At 37.5% G+C, this 21041-nt stretch overlaps 1 protein-coding gene across 2 annotated transcripts; it reads right to left on the bottom strand.

The window, feature by feature from the left end:
• Positions 1-13924: 13924 nt before the first annotated feature.
• On the bottom strand, positions 13925-19506 carry LOC139124566 (multifunctional esterase-like). Of its 2 annotated transcripts, XM_070690700.1 has the most exons (7): positions 19044-19490; positions 18029-18308; positions 17050-17108; positions 16283-16378; positions 15756-15791; positions 14893-14972; positions 13925-14654 (listed from the first exon to the last, which is right to left on the bottom strand). In XM_070690700.1, exons 2-6 carry the CDS (start codon positions 18031-18033, stop codon positions 14905-14907), a joined length of 264 nt encoding a protein of 87 aa, XP_070546801.1. In that variant the 5' UTR covers positions 18034-18308; positions 19044-19490; the 3' UTR covers positions 13925-14654; positions 14893-14904. The 2 variants fall into 2 exon arrangements, with proteins under 2 accessions (XP_070546801.1, XP_070546800.1); XM_070690699.1 differs by having other exon boundaries at positions 18029-19506.
• Between the last annotated feature and the right edge of the window lie 1535 nt (positions 19507-21041).

Here is a 21041-nt window from a genome sequence, read left to right as displayed (position 1 = left end):
TGCTTGAAATTTTTCTCCTTATTTTCTTCATTACACCCATTCTGCAAACTGACCAGAGTTTTTAATCGTGATGTTATTGAACCATTCCCATTGGTTATTCCAGTGAATTAACAATAAAGCTCAGAAGTGCGGAACAACAAAAGAGGGCGTTTTTGATCTTAAAGAGAGGGGGACATGGCCATCAATAGATGACAAGTTTATTCTCACATTTATCATGGACAATTGTGCCGTTCCTTTCCCGACAAAAGAATGTCAATGCCTTTTGTCCACTGATTTGCAATCCTGCTGTGTTGTCTTCCAAAGAGAGACAAATCAACAGATATTTGTCTACCATGATGAATGGTGTGCAGCAGTACACCCTTATATATGTCGTGAATTTTTTTAAAATTTCCTGCCATCTCATCATTGTTTTGGAAATGGGAAACATTAAAAAGGTGAAAAATATTTATGCAAGCATAAATGTGCGTAAATTGGACAGAAATAAATAATTGTGTCATCTTTATGACGCCTTCATGCAACCTTATTGTACGTATAAATGCCACTGTCTCAAATATGAAGAAGCTTATTTTCGAAATGATGTATTTTTGGGATTCGTCTAAAATGTGTTTAAGGACGTAAATGTTTCATTTGCAGTTGCATTAAGGCGATTGAGGTAAGTGAATAAATAATGCATTTACGATCCCTTACTTGTGTATTTCGGTTCCATTTTTTGGTCATTTTATTCCCAGTTCAACGATTAACGTGGTGTGTTTGTTCTTTGTGCAGCAATGCGATGCACATCCTTTTGAAGTTATATCCCGATTCGTTGACTAGGTTTTGTCGCCTTGAACACCATTACCAGCATAAAAATGACAACTAATATTCCAGTCAATGTATTTCTTCCCTAAGAGTACAGTATATATCTGCCACATGTCTGTCCTTCATTATCAGCATCGTCTTAGAAACAATACTAATGTAAGTATCATACTACAGTACTAAGCAATAGTTATATGAATTACATTTATTGCAAAATGGGCACTAGAAATATGACAAATTTCTTGGCGTAGAAAAATCGTATGTACTTTACCATGACTAGTTCGATTTATTGTAAGGTACGATAAAATGAGTTTGTCGATCAATTGTTAGTATTAACTACCGCACAGCTTGCTTCACTTAACTTCTACCAGAGAAAATGATTTTGTAATTTACCAAATTCTTTACATTCAAAATAGCCGCCATCCCTGTGTTTACTCTTTTTCAGGAAAAAACAAAATGTCCTATTTTCTTAAAATAAGCCATTGAAATCTTCATTTACTTCATAAGTTTAATAAAAGAGCCCTAACAGATGGTAAACTTAAACATATCAAATAGTTTGAGACTTCAAATATCTGTCGCCGAGGCGTGTTCTACCTGAACATTGCAGCGTCATGGCTCTGCTCAACCCAGTGAAGTGTTCCTTTGGTACAAAGCAAGACGTTGCCGTCAGAAAGAATGTCAACGCATCTTTTACTTTTATTTGTAAGCATTGTATCTGAAAATATCGACGTGAGTCACGCAACTTTGAAATATGACCCGGAAAACTTTACGTGGGAAGCAAATAGTTTAACTCCAATCAGTGTGTCTCCGATCAAGGAGCTGTTGGTTTGACCGTGAGAGAAACACATTCAGATGAGCTCTAGACGCATAAAACAGCAGAGCAGCCTCTTCGCTGCCATCTATTGAAAGGCAGCCTTCCAAGACCAAGCAGATTTGTTCTCAGCGTCAACGGGCATGTCGGAGTGTGGCCCCGCAATAGGTGAGCTGTGAGGAGGTACCTCTGAGCGCCGATGGTGAAACTCACTTACCAGTAGTTTCCATCAGAATGCTTGAAATTTTTCTCCTTATTTTCTTCATTACACCCATTCTGCAAACTGACCAGAGTTTTGAGTCGTGATGTTATTGAACTATTCCCATACCCATTAGTTATTCCAGTGAATTATCAATAAAGCTCAGAAGTGCGGAACAACAAAAGAGGGCGTTTTTCATCTTAAGGTAATATGCACCTCGAAAGTGAAGTGAAGACATTCTCTTATAAAAGCAAGAATAAAAATCAGGGGTCACCATGCAAACTTTGGTACTAGAGAGACAAATTACTTGCGATTTCTCGATATTAGAAATTCAAAATGGCTGCCATCCCTGTGTTAACTCTATGGGGAAAGAAATTTTCGATTTTCGAAAAACTAAGCCGGTGAAAACTTTTCTTTCGTCAAGAGCTTCAAAATGAGTCCCCACAAGTGGTAGGTCAGGAGACAATTGATAAACCTTGAAGGCCCGAATTTCTGTCCCCGAGGTGCGTTCTACCTTAAAGAGAGGGGAGGACATGGCCATCAATAGATGACAAGTTTATTTTCACATTTATCATGGGCAATCGTGCCGTTCCTTTCCCGACAAAAGAATGTCAATGCCTTTTGTCCACTGATTTGCAATCCTGCTGTGTTGTCTTCCAAAGAGAGACAAATCAACAGATATTTGTCTGCCAAGATTAATGGTGTGCAGCAGTACATTCTTATATGTCGTGTAACAATTTTAAATTTCCTGCCAGCTCATCATTTTTTTCGTAATGGGAGACATCAAAAGGTTGAAAAACATTTATGCAAGCATAAATGTGCGTAAATTGGACAGAAATAAATAATTATGTCATATTTATGACGCCTTCATGCAACCTTATGGTACGTATGCCACTGTCTCAAATATGAAGAAGCTTATTTTCGAAATGATGTATTTTTGGGATTCGTCTAAAATGTGTTTAAGGACGTGAATTTTTCATTTGCAGTTGCATTAAGGCGATTGAGACAAGTGAATAAACAATGCATTTACGATCCCTTACTTGTGTATTTCGGTTCCATTTGTTGGTTATTTCATCCCCAAGTTTAGCGAGTAACGTCAGATATTTGTTCTTTCTGCACGAGTGCATATGGAGAAATGCAACGCACATCGTTATGAAGTCATATCCATATCTTTCGACTACATTTGTCGCCTTGTATACGTCATTACCGGCATAAAAATGACAAATAAAATTTCAGCCAGTGTATTTCTTCTCTAAGAGTACAGTATATCTGCTACATTTCCCATACTTTTTCTTTCTTATCAGCATCGTCTTAGAAACAATACTAATGTAAGTATCATACTACAATACCAAGCAATGGTTACATAAATTACATTTATTGCCAAATGGGCAGAAAAAAACATGATAAATATTCGGCGTAGAAAAATCGTGTGTTTTCTTATCATGAATAGTTCACTTTATTGTGAGACGATCAAATGAGTTCATCGATCAACTGTTAAATATGAACTACTACACAGCTTGTTTCAGTTTAACTTTTATCAAATAATCAAATTAAATATTGTGATCATGGTGTATGCAAAATATAAAATACAGAAATAACAGAACCCAATTCAAGAACATATGAACAGCGCCATCTACAGCATAGGCCACTTGTTGCAAAACGCACTTCATATTTGTCGTTGGTAGCGCTCTCTCTTTACTTTTTTTTTCATGTGCGCAGCTGCCCCCACGCTTATATTGGCAGACGTCTTTTTCGCAGAATCCCTGTGAACATAAGAACGTCATAAACATTGACAAATGTTCGTACGATGTGAAATTATTGCTCAAGACATATGTGTTAAGGTGTACTTGTAGTAATAAGATTACAACAAATTAAGTTGCTAGTCTCTGTTTCAATAGAAATTCCATCAAGACCGATGATGTTCGAGTTTGCATCGAATTCAGTGCGATGGTTTGTGATATCACAAAATTCTTCATGTCGAGGTTTGTTTATATAGTCAAATTTCCAAACTGAAATGCGAGTAAATGCATCTCTTTCATTTTCACAACACAGCCGGTTGCATTTCGAGTTCTTTTTCTTATAGAGATAATATGGCTAGTTTTCAATCAGGTTCGAACTCTCAACATACGGCATCCAGTCGCCTTACGAAGAGGCAACAGACAGAACCGCTCGGCCGAATCCGCAGTCTCAGAAAAGAGGGGTTCAATAACCGGGCTAAGTTGTTACATTTTTCTGCCTGCGACCGCTCCAAACGTTGTAGAGTTATGATGCACTCACTCTCATACACTCACTATCATAAGTGTTAGCATCAAGTGCATAAGGGACTAGACATAAATTACAGGGGGTGAGCCGGTGATTTTTGGGGGTGCGTCGCCATTTTTCGCGCAAGCATTTTTGAACGGTCATAAAAGTTTGTGTAAGCCTATGGGGGAGGGTCACCTTTTTTCATGCATCAAAGTTGAACATGCATGTGTACGTATTGAAGAATATTGAATACTGAAAAAATTTTTCAAAAATTAGAATAAGAAAGCATATTTATTAACTCAAGACTCAAGTTTGAAAATACATATCACTATCTTTTTCTCAAGTTTGGAAATAAATAACTATGTCTTTTTCTAAAGTTTGAAAATAAATATCAATTTTGTTTCTCAAGTTGGAAAATAAATAATATCTTTTGCTCAAGTTTGAACATAAATAATATCTTTATCTTAAATATATAAATAATATGAATATAAAAACGGTAAATACAATACAAGTACAATATGATAACAATGAATGTGATGCAGAAAATTGACTTGGTCAAATCAAATGTTACCAGCTAACCGACTATCCTAAATTCGGAAGTAGACCAAACCACTGTCACATCACCCAAAAGTACTGAATAAATATGAAATAACATGTTCTATGGGCCCTCCAACAGAAATGAGTGAGTGGATGTAAAAACTGTAAATGCTAAGTAGTAATCGTAAAATATACCATCAATGACCTTTGGCTCACATTTGGTTCAATGCAGCAGGCCAGAGTATAGTAATTTTACCCTATGGGAACATGCATACCAAGTTTAAAGGCAATAAGACACGCGATTTAAGAGAAAATGATTTTTTAACCAAAAAATTTAATAAGAAAAACTGCCAGCCAAAAATACAAATATAATTAAAGGTATAAGCAGCGTTGGCGGGCCCAAGCGGTTGCCATGGTTTCAGGTTTTTGTACTGATGATATTATGTGCAAAATTTGGGCTTGAGGAAGTCTTTTTGTGCTTGTAGGAAAGAATTTTGAACATCATCTAATGGTTACTGTAGAAGTTACCAGTAATCGTAGCTTTTATGCAAAATCCAATATGGCTGCCAAACTATATGACTGATCCAAATGCCTTTCGCAAACTTGAAAGTGCTCACAGTAAGAATGATATGAGTAAAATTTCAGTTAAATCAATCCCTTGGTTCTTGAGAAGAAGCTTTCTAAAGATTAAATTGCGATTTTTGCAAAGACAAATATGGCTGCAAAACCACGTAACCGATCAAATTGCCTTTCTCAAACTTGTATGAACTCACACTAAGGATAACACATGTAAACTTTCACTTCAATTGATGCCTTGGTTCTAGAGAAGAAGATTTTTAAAGATTAAATTGGTATTTTCCAAAAATCCAATATGGCGGCCAAGGTCATGTGACTGCACACGATTTTATCTGCCTCTGCCTTTGCCTCAATTTCTTGTCAAATTGCCAGTGGTTTACATGTCTTGCTGCCTATGGGCGTATTTTGATTGACAAAGGAATTCTTGTCTGGAATGAAATGCAACTTTCAACAATAACAATGCTGACTGTGCACACTTATGTTTAGGCCATGTATATATGCTTTTATGTTATCATGTTTCAGGGAACCAAACAAGAGATTTAATTTGGTACGCAGAATAAAAATAACAATCAAAGGCCAAATCTTCAGGGTAAATTAAGTTGAAGTGGCTAATGTTGTTGCACCATATCACATTTTTTTAATAAATGCTTTGAGTAGCAGGGGAGGGTCACTTATTTCCGTGCACGGATAAGGGGGAGGGTCACTAATTTTTGTGCAAGAACTTTTAAAGGGTCACTAATTTTTATGTAGCGATGTTTTGGAAAACACCGACCTACCCCCAACCCCCCCACCCACCCTCTGTAATTTATGTCCAATCCTTCAGTGTTAATATCATCACTTGGTGATGCATCTGTACGATGGTAAAACAATATGCATGTCTCTCCAAAATTGTAAATTTTTCTACCCACAAGGTTCAAACTCTGAGTGCGCTATCGCTATACGCCTTTTCAGATTTATCCTGTCGTTTTTCAACACAAAAATTTCTTTTCGTCGCTAAACACAGAGAGATTAGGTTATAGTACCACTTTATTTTCCTAATTCAAATGTGACGTACGATTTATGATGGCTACATAGAATTTAATTTCTTGTTTTCCATACCAGACAATGGTCGTTCAGTGTCATCAGCTTTCGAGATCACCAAAGACGGTGTTTTTTTCTGAATTTGCTGGTCCAGGACACATGGTCGTGTGGGCTTGATAATCTTGCCATCGACATATGGCGTTTGGGACAAATATTTTCTAAAAATACACTGTCAAGAGCGTTTTTTATATGTTTTGACTTTTTGGCCTACCATGGGATTTCCCTAACTTTCCGAGGAAGCGGCCTCCCTCGCGTCCTGGTAAAGATGACATTGCTCCTTTATCTTCATTCTCAGAGATTTTGTACTGAGCTGTAAATACTGCACTTACTTTCGTCTTTTTCTTATCTTCACTTCAATTTCTAATTGTAAAACAAAATACAACGGTTAAGTCAGTATACAAATGAAAATCACAAATTTAAATGCGCACATGTTATCTCCTTAGTGTTGTGGCCTTGAGAATAATTAAAAGTGCGGAATACGATGATATATCAAAAAAAGTATGAGCTGTATAGTGAACGCAACCAGCAGCACTGAACGAGTATTTCATGATTTATTCTGTGTCAAGTTACCAATGTATGTAAAGTGTATTGATGGTGAAAGTAGTCACAAACATGTTCTAAAAGTTAAAAACGGATGGCTGAGGAAATTCAGTGAAGGCCAGAGTCAGGGTATTTCATAATTCCAAATCCCCATGATATTGCCTGTGGGGACAAAAATATAAAGAGTTCTATAATTATCATAATCTGATAAGTCTGATTTTCACGATTATGACAGTGTTAGGGGATTTTTGGTCGAAACGAACAATACGGTGTCCATTTTGATGCACAATGTTTCCATGGAAACCATTTGGGGGTTAGAAATATCAATCTTTATCAAGTGCAATTGAAATTACTTAGAACACAACAGAACCCACAAAACGTTTTTGATGGTTTGTAGTGAACAAAAGGGATATTTATACTCATGCAGTCTGTTTCCATGGCCACGATTTATGTTCAGCAATATCCGTTTTTCAAACTCCCTGCCAAAAAGAGCTTTGATTACCCAAAAATTTAACAACAAGAGCATCCACGGTTGAAAAAATCAAATGCAAAGTCCACTACTTTGCCATTTGTTTCCAAGGCAACGATTTTGAATTTAAGTGCGGTTGCCATGGAAAAAGTTATAACATTGCACTTTTTTCTTTTCAACTCTAGATGCTCTCATTCTATGGAGCTTCAAGTTAAATTCACTAATTGGTTAAGTTCATGAAATACGCAAATTAGAAAGTAACGGACGTGGATATGCCATATGGCTGAAATGACAGTCAGGCGCATATAGGATAGCCTTCTGTACTTTGCTATAAATACGAAGAAAAACTGCTGACACGACAAAATATCTAGCTTTGTTACAAAGTTTATCATTATAGATGCACATAATTAATGAATTTTATTATTCATTTAAGAAGAAATGCCTTCAAACTGTCTGATGCCACTTACTACCAGAGGCTTACTGCCTTCACTTAATGAGACATCTAAAAGTAGGTCAGGGTCATCAAGCAACTTTGGGGAAATTTTTTGTGCCGTACTGGTCAATATTAAAATAACCATACCAAATACAATGTTGTTACCTTAATTTTTGTTGAAGGTCAACCAAGGTCATCCAATACTTGTAAAGATATTGTGGTATAACATGGGTCAATATCTTGTAAAATCGAAGTCTATTGCCCTTGTATTCTCATAGATACGTAAAAGAAGGTTAAAGTTATGTCTAACGCATAAATATTTCTTGATGTCACCATTATTGTATCATTCTTTTCTTCCAATCCTGTAATCATTTATATATATGAACATGCTCATTGTCCGAAATAAAGAATTAATAATAATAAAGGTCATCCAAGTCACTAAAACCAATTCCTGAAATATGTGTTGCCCCATACCAATCAATATGAACTAAAATAAAATTTACAGTCCATATGGTAAATGAGACTAATCAAACTATTTCAAAAGTCATCCAGGCTCATCTAAAAAATCAGCAAATAATGTCGAAGCCATGCTTTTGTATTTAAGCTGACATAGTCCTTCCGTTCTGGTGAAGAAGATTTCTTTAATATTATTTTATTGTTAACGTGAGATTTTTGTAAATGGCAATATGGTGACCAAAGAACACAACCATTTGTAATGCCTTTCACAAACTGGAAAGTGCTTGCATTAATAATGACATAGACAAAATTTCAGTTGAAATAGTCTTTTGGTTCTGGAGAAAAAGTTTTTTTTCAATATCATCTCATAGGTAATGTTGGCCATTTGCAAGTACCAATTAAATATAGCTGCCAAGCCAGATTGAAATGCCCTTCACAAACTTGCAAGTATAATGATGATATTAGCAAAGTTTTAGCTCAAGTAGTACGTAGGTTCTGGAGAAGAAGATTTTTATATGTGAAATTTTATTTCTTTCAAAATTCCAACATCGCAGCTAAGGTCACAAGACCCCTCAACTACTGGAATGCAAAGGTGATATTGAATCCATCTGGTGTACAGCTCGGCCATCCTGGTTACCGAGGAGTATATCGCAATTACTCATTGGTTGTATTTACCATCCACCAGGGGCTGATGAAAAACCAGTAACATCCCATGTCATTGACATTGTAGATATGATCACACGTAAATCACCAGAGACAGGTATTATTATATTGGGTGACTTTAATCGAATGAATATGAATAATATATTGAATAGCTGTCATCTGAAACAAGTTGAAAATATCCCCACGAGGGCGGAAGCGCATGACACGTTAGATCTGGTGTCAACAAATTTAAGTTATTTGTATTACCCACCTTTCTCCGTTGGGCCACTGGGATCCTCAGATCATGCAATGGTGGCAATGTTATCCCGCCAAGTTTTGTCAACTCCAACAAAAACAGTAAATATTCGCCCAATTAAAGACTCAAATAAAACGGAATTTGCACAATGGCTTATCAATAATGATTGGCTTGAAGTATTACAAAGGTCCTCTTGTGAGGAAAAATTCAATTCGTTTTCAACATCTGTATCTTTAGCAATTGATAAATTCTTTCCCCTTAAATCCGTACGAATTTCCAGTTCGGATAAACTTTTTATAACTGCTCCAATTAAGTACATGATAAAATGTCGCAAGAAAGCATATAAAACTCACAAATGGACCCTTTATAGGTACTGGAGAAATAAGATTAATCGTGCAATTCATACAAACAGACAGAATTACTATACTGAGAAGATTAGGTTTGCATCTGCGAATAGTAAACAGTGGTGGAATGAAGTTAACAGGTTATTTGGTCGTGGGAAAAATAGGTCTATCCCAAAAATTGAGGTAAATGGTGAATGCCTCAGTGGTGCCAACTTAGCCAATGCCATCAATACCATTTGAAATGTCACAAAAGATTATGTCCCTTTAAATTACGATGGGCTCATTTCCAATCTTCCAAAACGTTCTCCACTCCCTACAGTTACATATAATGGTATTGTCAACCTGTTAAAATCCTTACCTGGTACTAAAGTAGGTGGCCCTGACCAAATGTCAAATATATTGTTGAAGGAATTTGCATATGAATTTGCAGTTCCACTTGTTAATATTTTCAACCAGTCGTTTCATGAAGGCCGAGTTCCATCAAAATTGAAAGAGGCAGTTGTTATTCCCCTTGCTAAAAACAGTCATCCAGTATCTTGACGATTTCCGGCCAATTTCACTCACTTATAGTGTGGTCAAGGTGATGGATAGTTTATTCAGCAAGGAATAAAAACAAGATTAATTTTAAAACCTGTACAAGACGTAAAGAATTAAGTCCAGTGGCTTACAGCACGAGATTGCTCCAGAGTTCATGAATTCCTTCTCCGGCGTCAGTTTTGATTATGATTGTTATTGTCTATCAATTTATTTTACCGTCTGTCTCTCTGTGGACTTTTTTAATGTTTGATATCAATCTTTTAACTGGAGTATTAAAAGTTTTTTTTCTATATTTCATATAGATTTTAAAAACAACTGTGTTGTACGTTTTGACACTTTTTATATATTGTAAACTCATTCTATTAGACCTTTGGGTCACAAATTGAGTATGAAATAAACCATAATAATAATGATAATAAGATTTTATTTGCAAATTTCAGTAGACCAAGCTGAAGCATTCTTAAAAAATCTTGAAGAGGGTTTGCCCTGTAGTTTTTGATAAGATGCAATTTTGTGGCTTTCACAAAATAACATGTGGCTGCCAGGTAATGAGATCCATTGAATAACCCCTGCAAAATGTGAAGTTTTGTATTGATACGAGTGGCAGTTTATGAGATTAGGAGTGACATAGAATTAAAGGAAGAAGAATTTCAAGAGAGGAAGAAGTAGAATGCAAGTGAAACCCATGGAGGCTGACGCCAAGTTGGCTTCGGTCAATGAAAATGCAAAATAATCAACTGTGGATAATACTTCACAGGTAGGGTATGCACTGGCATACATATTGTCACACTACAGTTTCACTAACATGATGAAGAAATTATCATCAAAACAGCATGCAAACTGACTGGCGATGCTCTGAGCATGTCTTTTATGCCAATTTGTGAGTTAAACCCAAATATGATACATAAAAATCGCGAAGGCTTATGATATAGGTCAACATTTTTATCCTGTCATTTGTCATAATGCAAACTGACCGTTTCATATTGACTATGAACCAGGACTAAAGTTTGGCCAAATTTGTTTAAGAAAAAAAGATAACAAACAGACCATTTGATTAGAACCAACATTGTTGCCCAACCCTCTTTGAGTATTTGGCGCCATATACTTGAAGTATTACTGTTTTTGTTTAGAGGAGAACCCCTGCAAATTCTACCGATCCTCCATGAATACCAAGACAATCATATTTGAAGCAGTAGATATGACACCATGGTTCCCGTAACATGGGCTCTTCAATAACCTTAGAAAAGTAACGCACTCGAACTAGAAAAAGAAACCTTGATTTCACGATATGTTGTACATTATAAACAAATGGCATACGGCTGCAAAATTAGCATTGTCATGCTTTCAAAATTTCTTCACCTTAGTAATGTTAAGAATATACTAACATCAGCATTCATCATCAATTATTGAAAGATATCTGAAGATTTCTTGCAAAGGCCTGCCCAACAAAAATTTAATTGGAACACGATTGGAACTAATTTGGGATAATTGTATTTTCATATTTTTCAAATTTCTCAAAAGCGTTAGGTGCCGTATTGCTGAATGTTGCAATATTGCAAATTACTCATAAATACAGGTGTGTTGTGTAAAACGAAAAGCAGACGAGATTATATTTGTTGATTAAATCGGCATTACTTCACCATCCAATTATCCCAAATTAGTTCCAATCGTGTTTTGGTCTTTTCTGAAAGTCAACAGGAAAGAATGCAAAGTAATTATTTTAGTAGGAGGATGGGCCATGTTTACATTTACTGCTGATACCCTCACTGGGCCCAGGTAAACCAGTACAACTACGTTGAAATAGACAATTAGAAAATGCCAGTCAGCCAACTGTAGGAAGGATCATGCTGCGTAACCCCCCCCCCCCTACACACACGTAGGAAGTGTCACATGGACAGGCCTTTAGCGGTAGACCCACATCCACAGACTACAAACTTTTCCCTTGAGCTACGAAAATCCATGAGATGGTAGCCTGTCGGACAAAAAAGCCAGGGACATCAAATTCAGTAAATATTTGGTGTGCGATTTCCGTCGCTCTGAGATTATATTAAGGAATTAATCCAGCCGGACACAAACGGCCAGACTGCAGCTTTGTTATGCAAATTAAAAAGACGACAGAGCAGTAGAATTTCTCAACAAAGTTTTAATGTCTGAACTGATGTATCTTGATGACAGGTACGGAAAATTATGGCCAATGAAAATGCAATTTTATTGAATTTTGTTCATTATGTATCAATCAAAGTGTTTTCAGAAAGTTATGTAAATCTCGTCCGCACAGAAAACCAATGTGCTGTTTCAAGTCATGTTATGTAACGGCAACTGTCATAATTTGCATATATCTTCTGTAAATCTCGTCCGCACAGAAAACCAATGTGCTGTTTCAAGTCATGTTATGTAACGGCAACTGTCATAATTTGCATATATCTTCTGAGTAGGAAATTAATTATTAAGAGGGTCACCAAACTTAAGATTCACTAAAACATTCAATGCAAATATGGCAGATTTACTTTCACAGCAGGATTAAAATCTCCCTGTCGCATATTAACAAATCACTGCTTTCCAATAGAGTTGTGTACATAATACAATCTGTGTGTTATTGCAAGTGTGGTTTTAAACTTTATTTACAACAAAAGTTGAATTCATTTTCTAACAATTTTACTGCAAATGGCACAGAAACTGAAAATGATGTAAAACCACGGATACATTACCCATTCTAATTGAAATTGAATCCGTGAGACAAATGATACATTCAGCAGCAATATGAAGTTATCGCCATCAGACATTACAAATACTTAACATTTATCAATGTATATGAGCTTTGGGAGAGAGTGTGAATGATGTGTTATGCATAGTACTGACGCTTACTGAAAACGGAATAAGGAGTGAAAGTTGAGGGCGCACAACAAAGCAGAGATTGGTTTGATCTAACACTGTCTCATATTTCACCATGTGCGTATTAGATCGCTCATAAAAGTTCAATTTATATGGGGTAACAATTCGGCTGTACCAACATACCCCAAAGTTACACAAAGTCCATTTAACTTGATTTAGATATCGCAAAATGGCCCATTATCCCTGTGTTCGCCTTGACTTTTTTCGTTTGGAGGCAGCATACGTTTTCCCAGTAATGAAATAACAGTACTGAGGCATTGAAAGCATCCTATCTGTTACATCGACACCATCACCTTATTTTCAAATTTAACAGGTGCAACAGCAAAACTATCATCTTTCTGACGTAAATAAATACAATGTCCATTATAGATGACACCGGGAAGTTCGAAATTGTAGATAACGGGGTGTAAACCATCGGATCCGATCTCCCTTCTGGTGAGTCACTATCCAACTTCTTATTGCATCTGAACCCTAAGGAGTCGCTTAAGTTAGTACGTGCTTCGAATTGGAAATATTTAAATTTTCCCCCAACTTTCAATCTAGAAACATGAAACCATTTCCTTTCGAAATCAAAAATTCAAATCAGTGGTCACCATGCAAACTTTTGTACCAGAGGAAAAAAATATTTAACGACTGAAATTCAAAATGGCCACCATTCCTGTCATATCTCTATGGGATTCAAATTGCGCCCTCACGAGTGATTGACCAAAAATATATTATAACGGCAATCCGAATCCGAATCCGAATCCAAATATCATCTCTTCCTCAGGTGCATCATACCTCAACTGCCACTGTGGCACACGAAAGGAAAGCTCTCACGTGTAACTTTTCAGTTAGTACAAACCACCTTCAGTCGTCATGGAAAATAGCATTGTGTTGTAATCGTTCAGGTTTTAAGGAAATTTCAGACAATTAAAGCCCCGTTTTTCTGCCGTATATAACTTTGGAAGGTCTCATGCTTGATAGAGCATCTAATTTTACGGTCGCCCTTTGAAATTATAGGACCAATTCCTTTAGAGAAAGTCTTTAAATGGGTAATATACCGTCGCCTTACCATTTACACCTTTAAAAATTAAGAAACTCTGCTTGAAAATAAAAGTCAAAAACACAAAGTCAGTAGCATACATATTTTATTAATCTCGTTTTTTCCGTTTTCAGATCAACTTTATATCAATTCCCATTCTTGGCATTCTGAATTCTAATCGAAGATATGAAATGAATCGATATCCTTCTTTCGAAATCGTTGCCAACTGCATATTTTGAGAATTATTTGTGATACAATGAAAATCGATAACGTGAAAATTTGCATTTAGCATACATGCTGAATGACTGGCTGAATTTTTATCACATAATGCAAAACAGTTTGAACAATTCACAACATAATACATTTAAAGAAAGAGGTTTGACAAGTTGGATTTTTCTCGCAATCCGTGATATCAGTCACGTGGCAACGGAGCCAGTGCCTTCATTTGTGAGTGCATGTACCAGTGAATCTCGGGTACGCGGAGTCTTTCGGTAAAACGAGACAATGTTACGCGATGATAACGAGAATCTCGTCCAGCGTCATCCATAGCGCCGTCATTAATTCACACAAGTACTCATGGGTAATATGCTGTATCAGTCTGTCTGCCATGTGGTCGCAAGAGTGACGTCAGCGTGGCTCACTTCGAACAGACTCGGTGCGGAGTATGTTCGATAGCGGCTCATCTTATGACTACGAAAATCTAATATTATTCACTATTTTTACATATTTACAGAAAGTCTTATTTTCGATTACTTTCAGAGAAACACCCGGATGCTGTAACTGGTGTAAGTAGATGACTCCATCCGGGGTTACGGTGTTCTGCAAGATACAATATGTTTTGTAAATTTAGCGGTTTTATCGATACGTGTGAAACATGCTACTCATCAATTCTGTAAACACAAGGAACATTTTCGGCTGAAATTATCTTGGAATCATTTAATGATGTTTAAGCAGAGCTTTCTTTTAATCTGGCTTTTCAAAAAGAAAGAGACAATGATATACATCGAGAATACAAAAACTGATACTGTTCAAGAAACGGTTCAACTAGTTCTCTCACCTCTGTCTTGATTTACCAAGCTTTCATAGCCAGAAGTGGTGCCAGAAGTACAGTTAAGCTGAGTGCCTGGGACGCTGCACCTGAAACCAATGAAAAAAACGAATTTCAAAAAGTCTGTAGGCAACACAATATGCAAACGCTCTCGAAAACGGCCACAAGTCATTGAACAACATCCTGGGAGGTGGTTAGTGGTTAGGGTAACGGACTCACTATCAGAGGATGGTGAGTTAGAGACCCGGTTCAAGACCCGGTAGGTCCAGAGTAATGAACTCATCGTCGGAGGACAACGAGTTCGAGACTCTAGCACGGTGTTGTGCCCCTGACCAAGGCACTTGCTCAATTGGGGGTTAGTGGGTTATGCATACTTTATCCTGTAATTGGGCTAACGCCCGTTGGATGATGGACTGATAAAAAATATCTGACGAGCAATATCTTGTATAATGCGTAACCGACGAAGATGACCTCATTGTCCCGATTGATTACATCAGTATAAGTCTGGATGTGTCATGACGTCTGTTTGTGACCATAAAAGAGATGAATTAAATCCCTTGACTAAGTGACAAGTTTGTCATATCCCATGGCTCAACATATCTGGTAATGAACATGGACCCGTGAACAGTGAGAGTGAAAATTATTCGTTACACGGCCAATAACGGCTACGGTTTGGGTGACATTTTCACGAACTGTAGAATGTAGCTAAGTAGTTTTCATTCATATGTCAAATAGCACAGAAAACTCAACCTTACAAACGGGAAAATGCTGAAGCATACAACAAAAGCAATCACTCAAGGAACTCGAAGCTGGCAAATCACAAGTGTTACAAAAATGAAAATTATTAGACAATATAATAATGGTTTACTCACCACCCTCGCCGGAATCATCGCCTGTTGGATCCTCAGCTGAAAATAATGATAGGAAAATGTTGAAATAAATGCAAGTTATATATGGAATATCATTCTCACACAGGCTTGTTCATACCTCCAATGGCATCAATATTAAGGGAACTTTACGCGACAGCGAAACGGTAGATTTGTTTAAGAAAATAGCATGACAAGCTGTCACTATAAAAATAAGTTTTTTATGAGCCATATCTACGAAAGCAAAACAGGTTAACTTGATGAAACTTTAAAAGTGAAAAATGGACTAATTCCATTTACACTAATCTCGATAAGAAGTAATACGATAGGAAGGTATGGAAGAATGCAGCCTTCATACTATTGCCTCGTTTAAATTTCTCTGCTGATGTGATCACAAAACGTTTACTCTTAATTTTACCACTGAATTATTGTCATATAATCACTGAATAGGTGACACATCATGGATAATTTGCATAAACCGGGTGAAGCACGAAGTTCATGAATAAAAAGTGAATCAGTGCGTTCCTACTCACCTGACTCGGTTCCCATACCAGCTCCGGTACCATCACCACCACCACCACCACCAGCTTGCGTTCCTCCAGGGGCGGCAGTAGTGGGGTCTTCCGTAGCTACTCAGAAAAGAACATGTTGCACAGTAACATTAGCGCAACTTATTACTGATTATCTCATAACCTTCCTTCTTTTTAATAACTAATAAAGCAAGAATGACCATCATAACTTCCTTTCTATTAAGAAATGTGTGTACCTTGTTTAAGGTAGTTAGCGACTCAAAGACATAAACTTTTGTCCAAGCAAACTTTCAGCCATGGCATTCTCTTTCAAAATAAAAAAATAAAAAATTGGATGACAGCGTGCAAAATTTGGTACAAGAGAAAAAAAATAGCCAATGTTTATCGATATTGGAAATCCATAATTACAGCCATCCCTATGTTATCCCAATGTGGTAGACTTAAATTCACCTTAGACAAAACTAAACCGGTAAGATAATACTTTATTTACTCAGTAAGTTGCAAAATGAACCCTCTAACTAGGTAGGCCAAAATAATATAAATTTTAAGAGTCTAAATAACGTCTGCACCCAAGACGTATTCTATCTTATCTATTGCTTTCTTTTATTGCTACTTGCGCAAACCTAGGATCAGTCGATGTTGTTGTGATTTGAATGCACATATGGATACCTTAAAACTGCCAATTAAGTTATATCTAGCATTAGGTCCATACGAACATATATCAGAAATTAAAATTAGAAAAGAGTCATGACAAGCGACAAAGTACTTACTTGCTTCTGTCGCTGTGACGTACAGGACTACCAGTAAAAGAGTCAAAACGATCACAGACCTGGAAACAAGTTACAAAGACATATAAACTGTGCTATCTCCCTCTCCCTCTGGCTTTCCTAGTAAAGTCACGAATTTTGCTCGAAAAAAAAAGATTACTAAGCAAAATTGTGTAAATCTGAACTCCTCTTCTCCTAATTTTCAACAAACACTTTCGGTACTCAGTGATCTTAAGGGAATAAAAGTGACGATTATATTCGTAATTGAAGATGTGGGGAAATCAGATAGACAAAATATTCATTTTTCCCTTTTTAAAATACACTGTTGTTTTAGTTATTCTGGACTCTCACATTTTGACATTTACTTGCCAAAGATTCCTTGCATCAAAGAAAATGATGGGTTATGAAAGCTTGTAACCTTTAAATCCCCACTGCAGGAGATCGTCACCCCATTATAGTGTGCTAGTTGGTTAAACGACCTTTTAATATTATTCGATTAATCAACCTTTATTGCACAATATCATCTTCAAAGTCAATTTTAACACAAATGATAATCAGGAAATTCAACGCGCTTTTCAACATATGTTTTGTCGAGCTTTTCCCATGCCAAGAAAAACACAGTATCTCCTTAAGATTATAAATAACGGCGCATTGTATAATGAATGTCTTGCCTAATCTATGAGAAGCAAAATGTGGTCATTGCAGATAAAATGTAATCGAGAACGTTCGTTACAATACACAATACTTCTCACGCGAAATGAGGAATAATGACTTTGAAGCATTGCTATAGTTTGGTTGGCATTTCCTCGCCAAGCGGTGAACAGGCTAAAAATTGTCAAAACTTGATAATTTTTTCCGTCAAATCGCTGAAGTGTTCAAAAAACTGCACGTAGAGATAATGAAAAAAATTCTTTTCATCGAGATATAAAAACAGGTCTCGAACAGATAATAGGTTATTTAAAAATGAGCAGAATTTACTTACTTCATCGTGGAGTTTCTTTCGGCAAGTTTTGACCTGGATGTGTATAAGAAGAACTGGTGAGGCACCGCAATGGTGTGACAGCCACGCTCGTTCGCTTATGTAGTTCCCTTTGCAATTGCCTGGAAATATGCTGCTGAATGATTGGCTGGTGTAAGATTCGGGACGTGTGCACAACAGTCGATGCTAATTTCAATTGGTCGGCAGTGAATTCAAACAACAGGTTTCTTAGGAACGCTGTTGATCAAGTAGCTGAACACAAACTGTCGTTGTCGCCCTGTTGCTAAGTAGATCGTATAATCGTTCATATTCATGCGTACAAAACCTATTGAAGCGCTGGCGGCCATCTCTTATATTGCGAAACAGACAGGCCTATTATTCAAAGGTATTTGAATGTTTCACAATACCCTATCAATTGACTAAGATGCAAATAAATCCAACGCTTTCGGAAAAATAAAACAAGTGTTCAGATTGGCAGTAGTAATTATAAGCCCAGCGCACAATTGTATAGCACAGCCAACGTTGCATATAATGCAGCAGTCAATGTAAACTCCGAGGGACCCCACATTGGGCGATACGGGACAAATGTGGGGATTAGACAGTGTTTACCATGAAACTATGCCTTGGGGTGGGGCAATTGCCTCATTTTGATCCGCCACCAATTGGGGATGGGGATTTACTCGTTTTAGGTGGGGATTTTCCAGATTGTCTTACCCCAGGGGGGTGGGGCATTTAACAAATTTCATAAGATTAATTTCCAAATCCCCAATATGCCCCGAGGTTGGGAGGGTGGGGGTTGACATTACTGCCGCATAAGTCAGTGCGAAAATGAAAATGTTAGTAACGAATATTTTGGACTCAAACGATCAAGAAAATGCTCTATAGGTTGACTTCTTTTCTTCCCTGTAGAAACACAGGTTTCCTTTGACATATGTCGTGCCTTCACAAAGCAGCGCTTACATTATGTGCACACCCTCTTTCTTGCCTCCCGCCATTTTCGTACAACATAAAGTCTTACCATGTCCTACGCAGCCTCACCCGAGTTCTTCTTTGTCTATAACTTGTTCGAAAAAAACCACGTGTTTAGATTGGCTCTCTGACACACCCATTTGCTGTTTGCCTTCACTATCTGCGTCAGCGACCTAATTTTCAAGGTCCTGGCTTTTCCATAGAGTCCACAAAAAGCAAACGTATTTTGACGATAATTTCTAAATATCGAAAACAAAGGCAATGCATTTCTGATTCAGCTGGTGAGAGAGAGACAGAGAGAGAGAGAGAGAGAGAGAGAGAGAGAGAGAGAGAGAGAGAGAGAGAATGAGAGTCTGTCCGTCCGTCCGTCCGTCCGTCAAACGAACAAATGAACAGACAAATGTAGAGAAATGGAGACGGAAACGGAGAGGGACAGACAGAGCAACAGACCATAAGGAACAGACAGTCAAACTGACCGACAGCCCTTTAGCGCAATGAGAGTAATTAGGACTGTTCATAAGTCCACCGTTTTTACATTTCATATTCCAATCTCCATATACATTCCAAACGTTCCATGTTGAAAGCGAAGGGATAAGATATGTATTTATTACACCTCACTCATTCAGCGTGCACTGCCATTGGATAAACACGACTCACGTGACATGTAAAAGAACGTGATGATGCCCTCTGCGAATGTGATGATGCCCTCTGCGAACTTGATGATGCCCTCTGCATTTGATATTACATGGATGACGTCATTTTACCTACTGCGCATGCTTTCTGCGCAAAACAAATTGTCGTTCGCTTGTTGTACTTTGCAGTAGGCAACTAATGGCTGCTAAGGTCATGAAGAGCTGTCACCGGCACAGTTAGACGATATTTTGATGCAAGTAAACAGCAAACGAACGAAAATGGCAACAAGGAATGCAATTTCTGTGTTCAGTGACTATGCAGGCAACAAATTTGGATACGCTACCGAGGAGATCGGCAGACTTTAGCGGCAGCCCTAGACTCGGCACTGACAACATTTTACGCGGAGGTCCGGACTCAGAAGGCGAACTGTACTCGAAGAAGTCTTTGTGTTTTTGTTTCTTTGCATATTTGCTTGTTCGGTGTAATAAAAATAATAACACATGGCTGGTGGTCATGATCGAAAGACTGATGACGCCCTCGTCTACGGCTCGGGCATCATCAGTATTTCGGATCATGACCACCATCCCTTGGGCAGGCAATAAATCGTGATATTGCCCTCGCTGTCATGTGTTATTATTTAAATAATGCACACTGTCAGTGATATTATTCAGTCAGTGTTTCGAGATATCACCATTCATATGGACTCATCAACTGTGAGCCTGTAAACGCAGAAGACAACACCTTTCTTTACTTAGTTTCAGTGTCTCACTCTCAACAAATGTTTAAAAATCTGTTACCTGTTCATTCAATCTGCAATCGCCCATCCAGAATGACTTAGGGGCAACATCAAAAGTTCAATATAATAAATCTAACTTAATTGCTTAAGTTTGGCCTCAGACCCCCCCCCCCACTCCCCCTTCTAACTTAACTGACCTAAAATTGAAAAACATTGCGGACTCATACCCTGTACTAATTCTTTCAAACGACGTACCAATGTACCATTGAATTATATGAAAATTAAAAAACCACCTTGAAATCGTAAAATTTGCCAAAAAGACGTTAAATCGTTTTTGACTGCACAGAAATTAATTTGGCCAAAAACCCCCCCACCCCCAAACTTAAGCAATTAAGTTTTTTTTCAAACATCGATCTTTTGACGTTGCCCCTTAATAAACACCTATTGCCTGGTCATGAGGGCTATAGCGCCCGTCTATTACCCCGAGGGGCCGTGTGTTACCAGAAACACATCGCTATTCCCCGAGGCCGTAGGCCGAGGGGTATAGCGATGTGTTTCTGGTAACACACGGCCATGAGGGGTAATAGACGAGCGCTATAGCCCCAATAAAGACCATGCTATAGGTGTTTTATAACACACCACATGTTCATGTTGTTTGTTATATATTTTTTATGTGTT

Source organism: Ptychodera flava (genome assembly GCF_041260155.1).
Source record: "Ptychodera flava strain L36383 chromosome 23 unlocalized genomic scaffold, AS_Pfla_20210202 Scaffold_24__1_contigs__length_23054250_pilon, whole genome shotgun sequence".
Lineage (NCBI taxonomy): Eukaryota > Metazoa > Hemichordata > Enteropneusta > Ptychoderidae > Ptychodera > Ptychodera flava.
This window is presented reverse-complemented; position numbering and strand designations above follow the sequence as displayed.

What these genes read in the sequence shown, in the direction of transcription:
- LOC139124566 (XM_070690699.1), bottom strand. An exon ending in TGGTATGGGAACCGAGTCAG is followed by an intron (nt 15,792 to 16,282) that starts GTGAGTAGGAAC and finishes CATTATTTTCAG; the next exon opens with CTGAGGATCCAACAGGCGAT. An exon ending in CGATGATTCCGGCGAGGGTG is followed by an intron (nt 14,973 to 15,755) that starts GTGAGTAAACCA and finishes CATTGGTTTCAG; the next exon opens with GTGCAGCGTCCCAGGCACTC.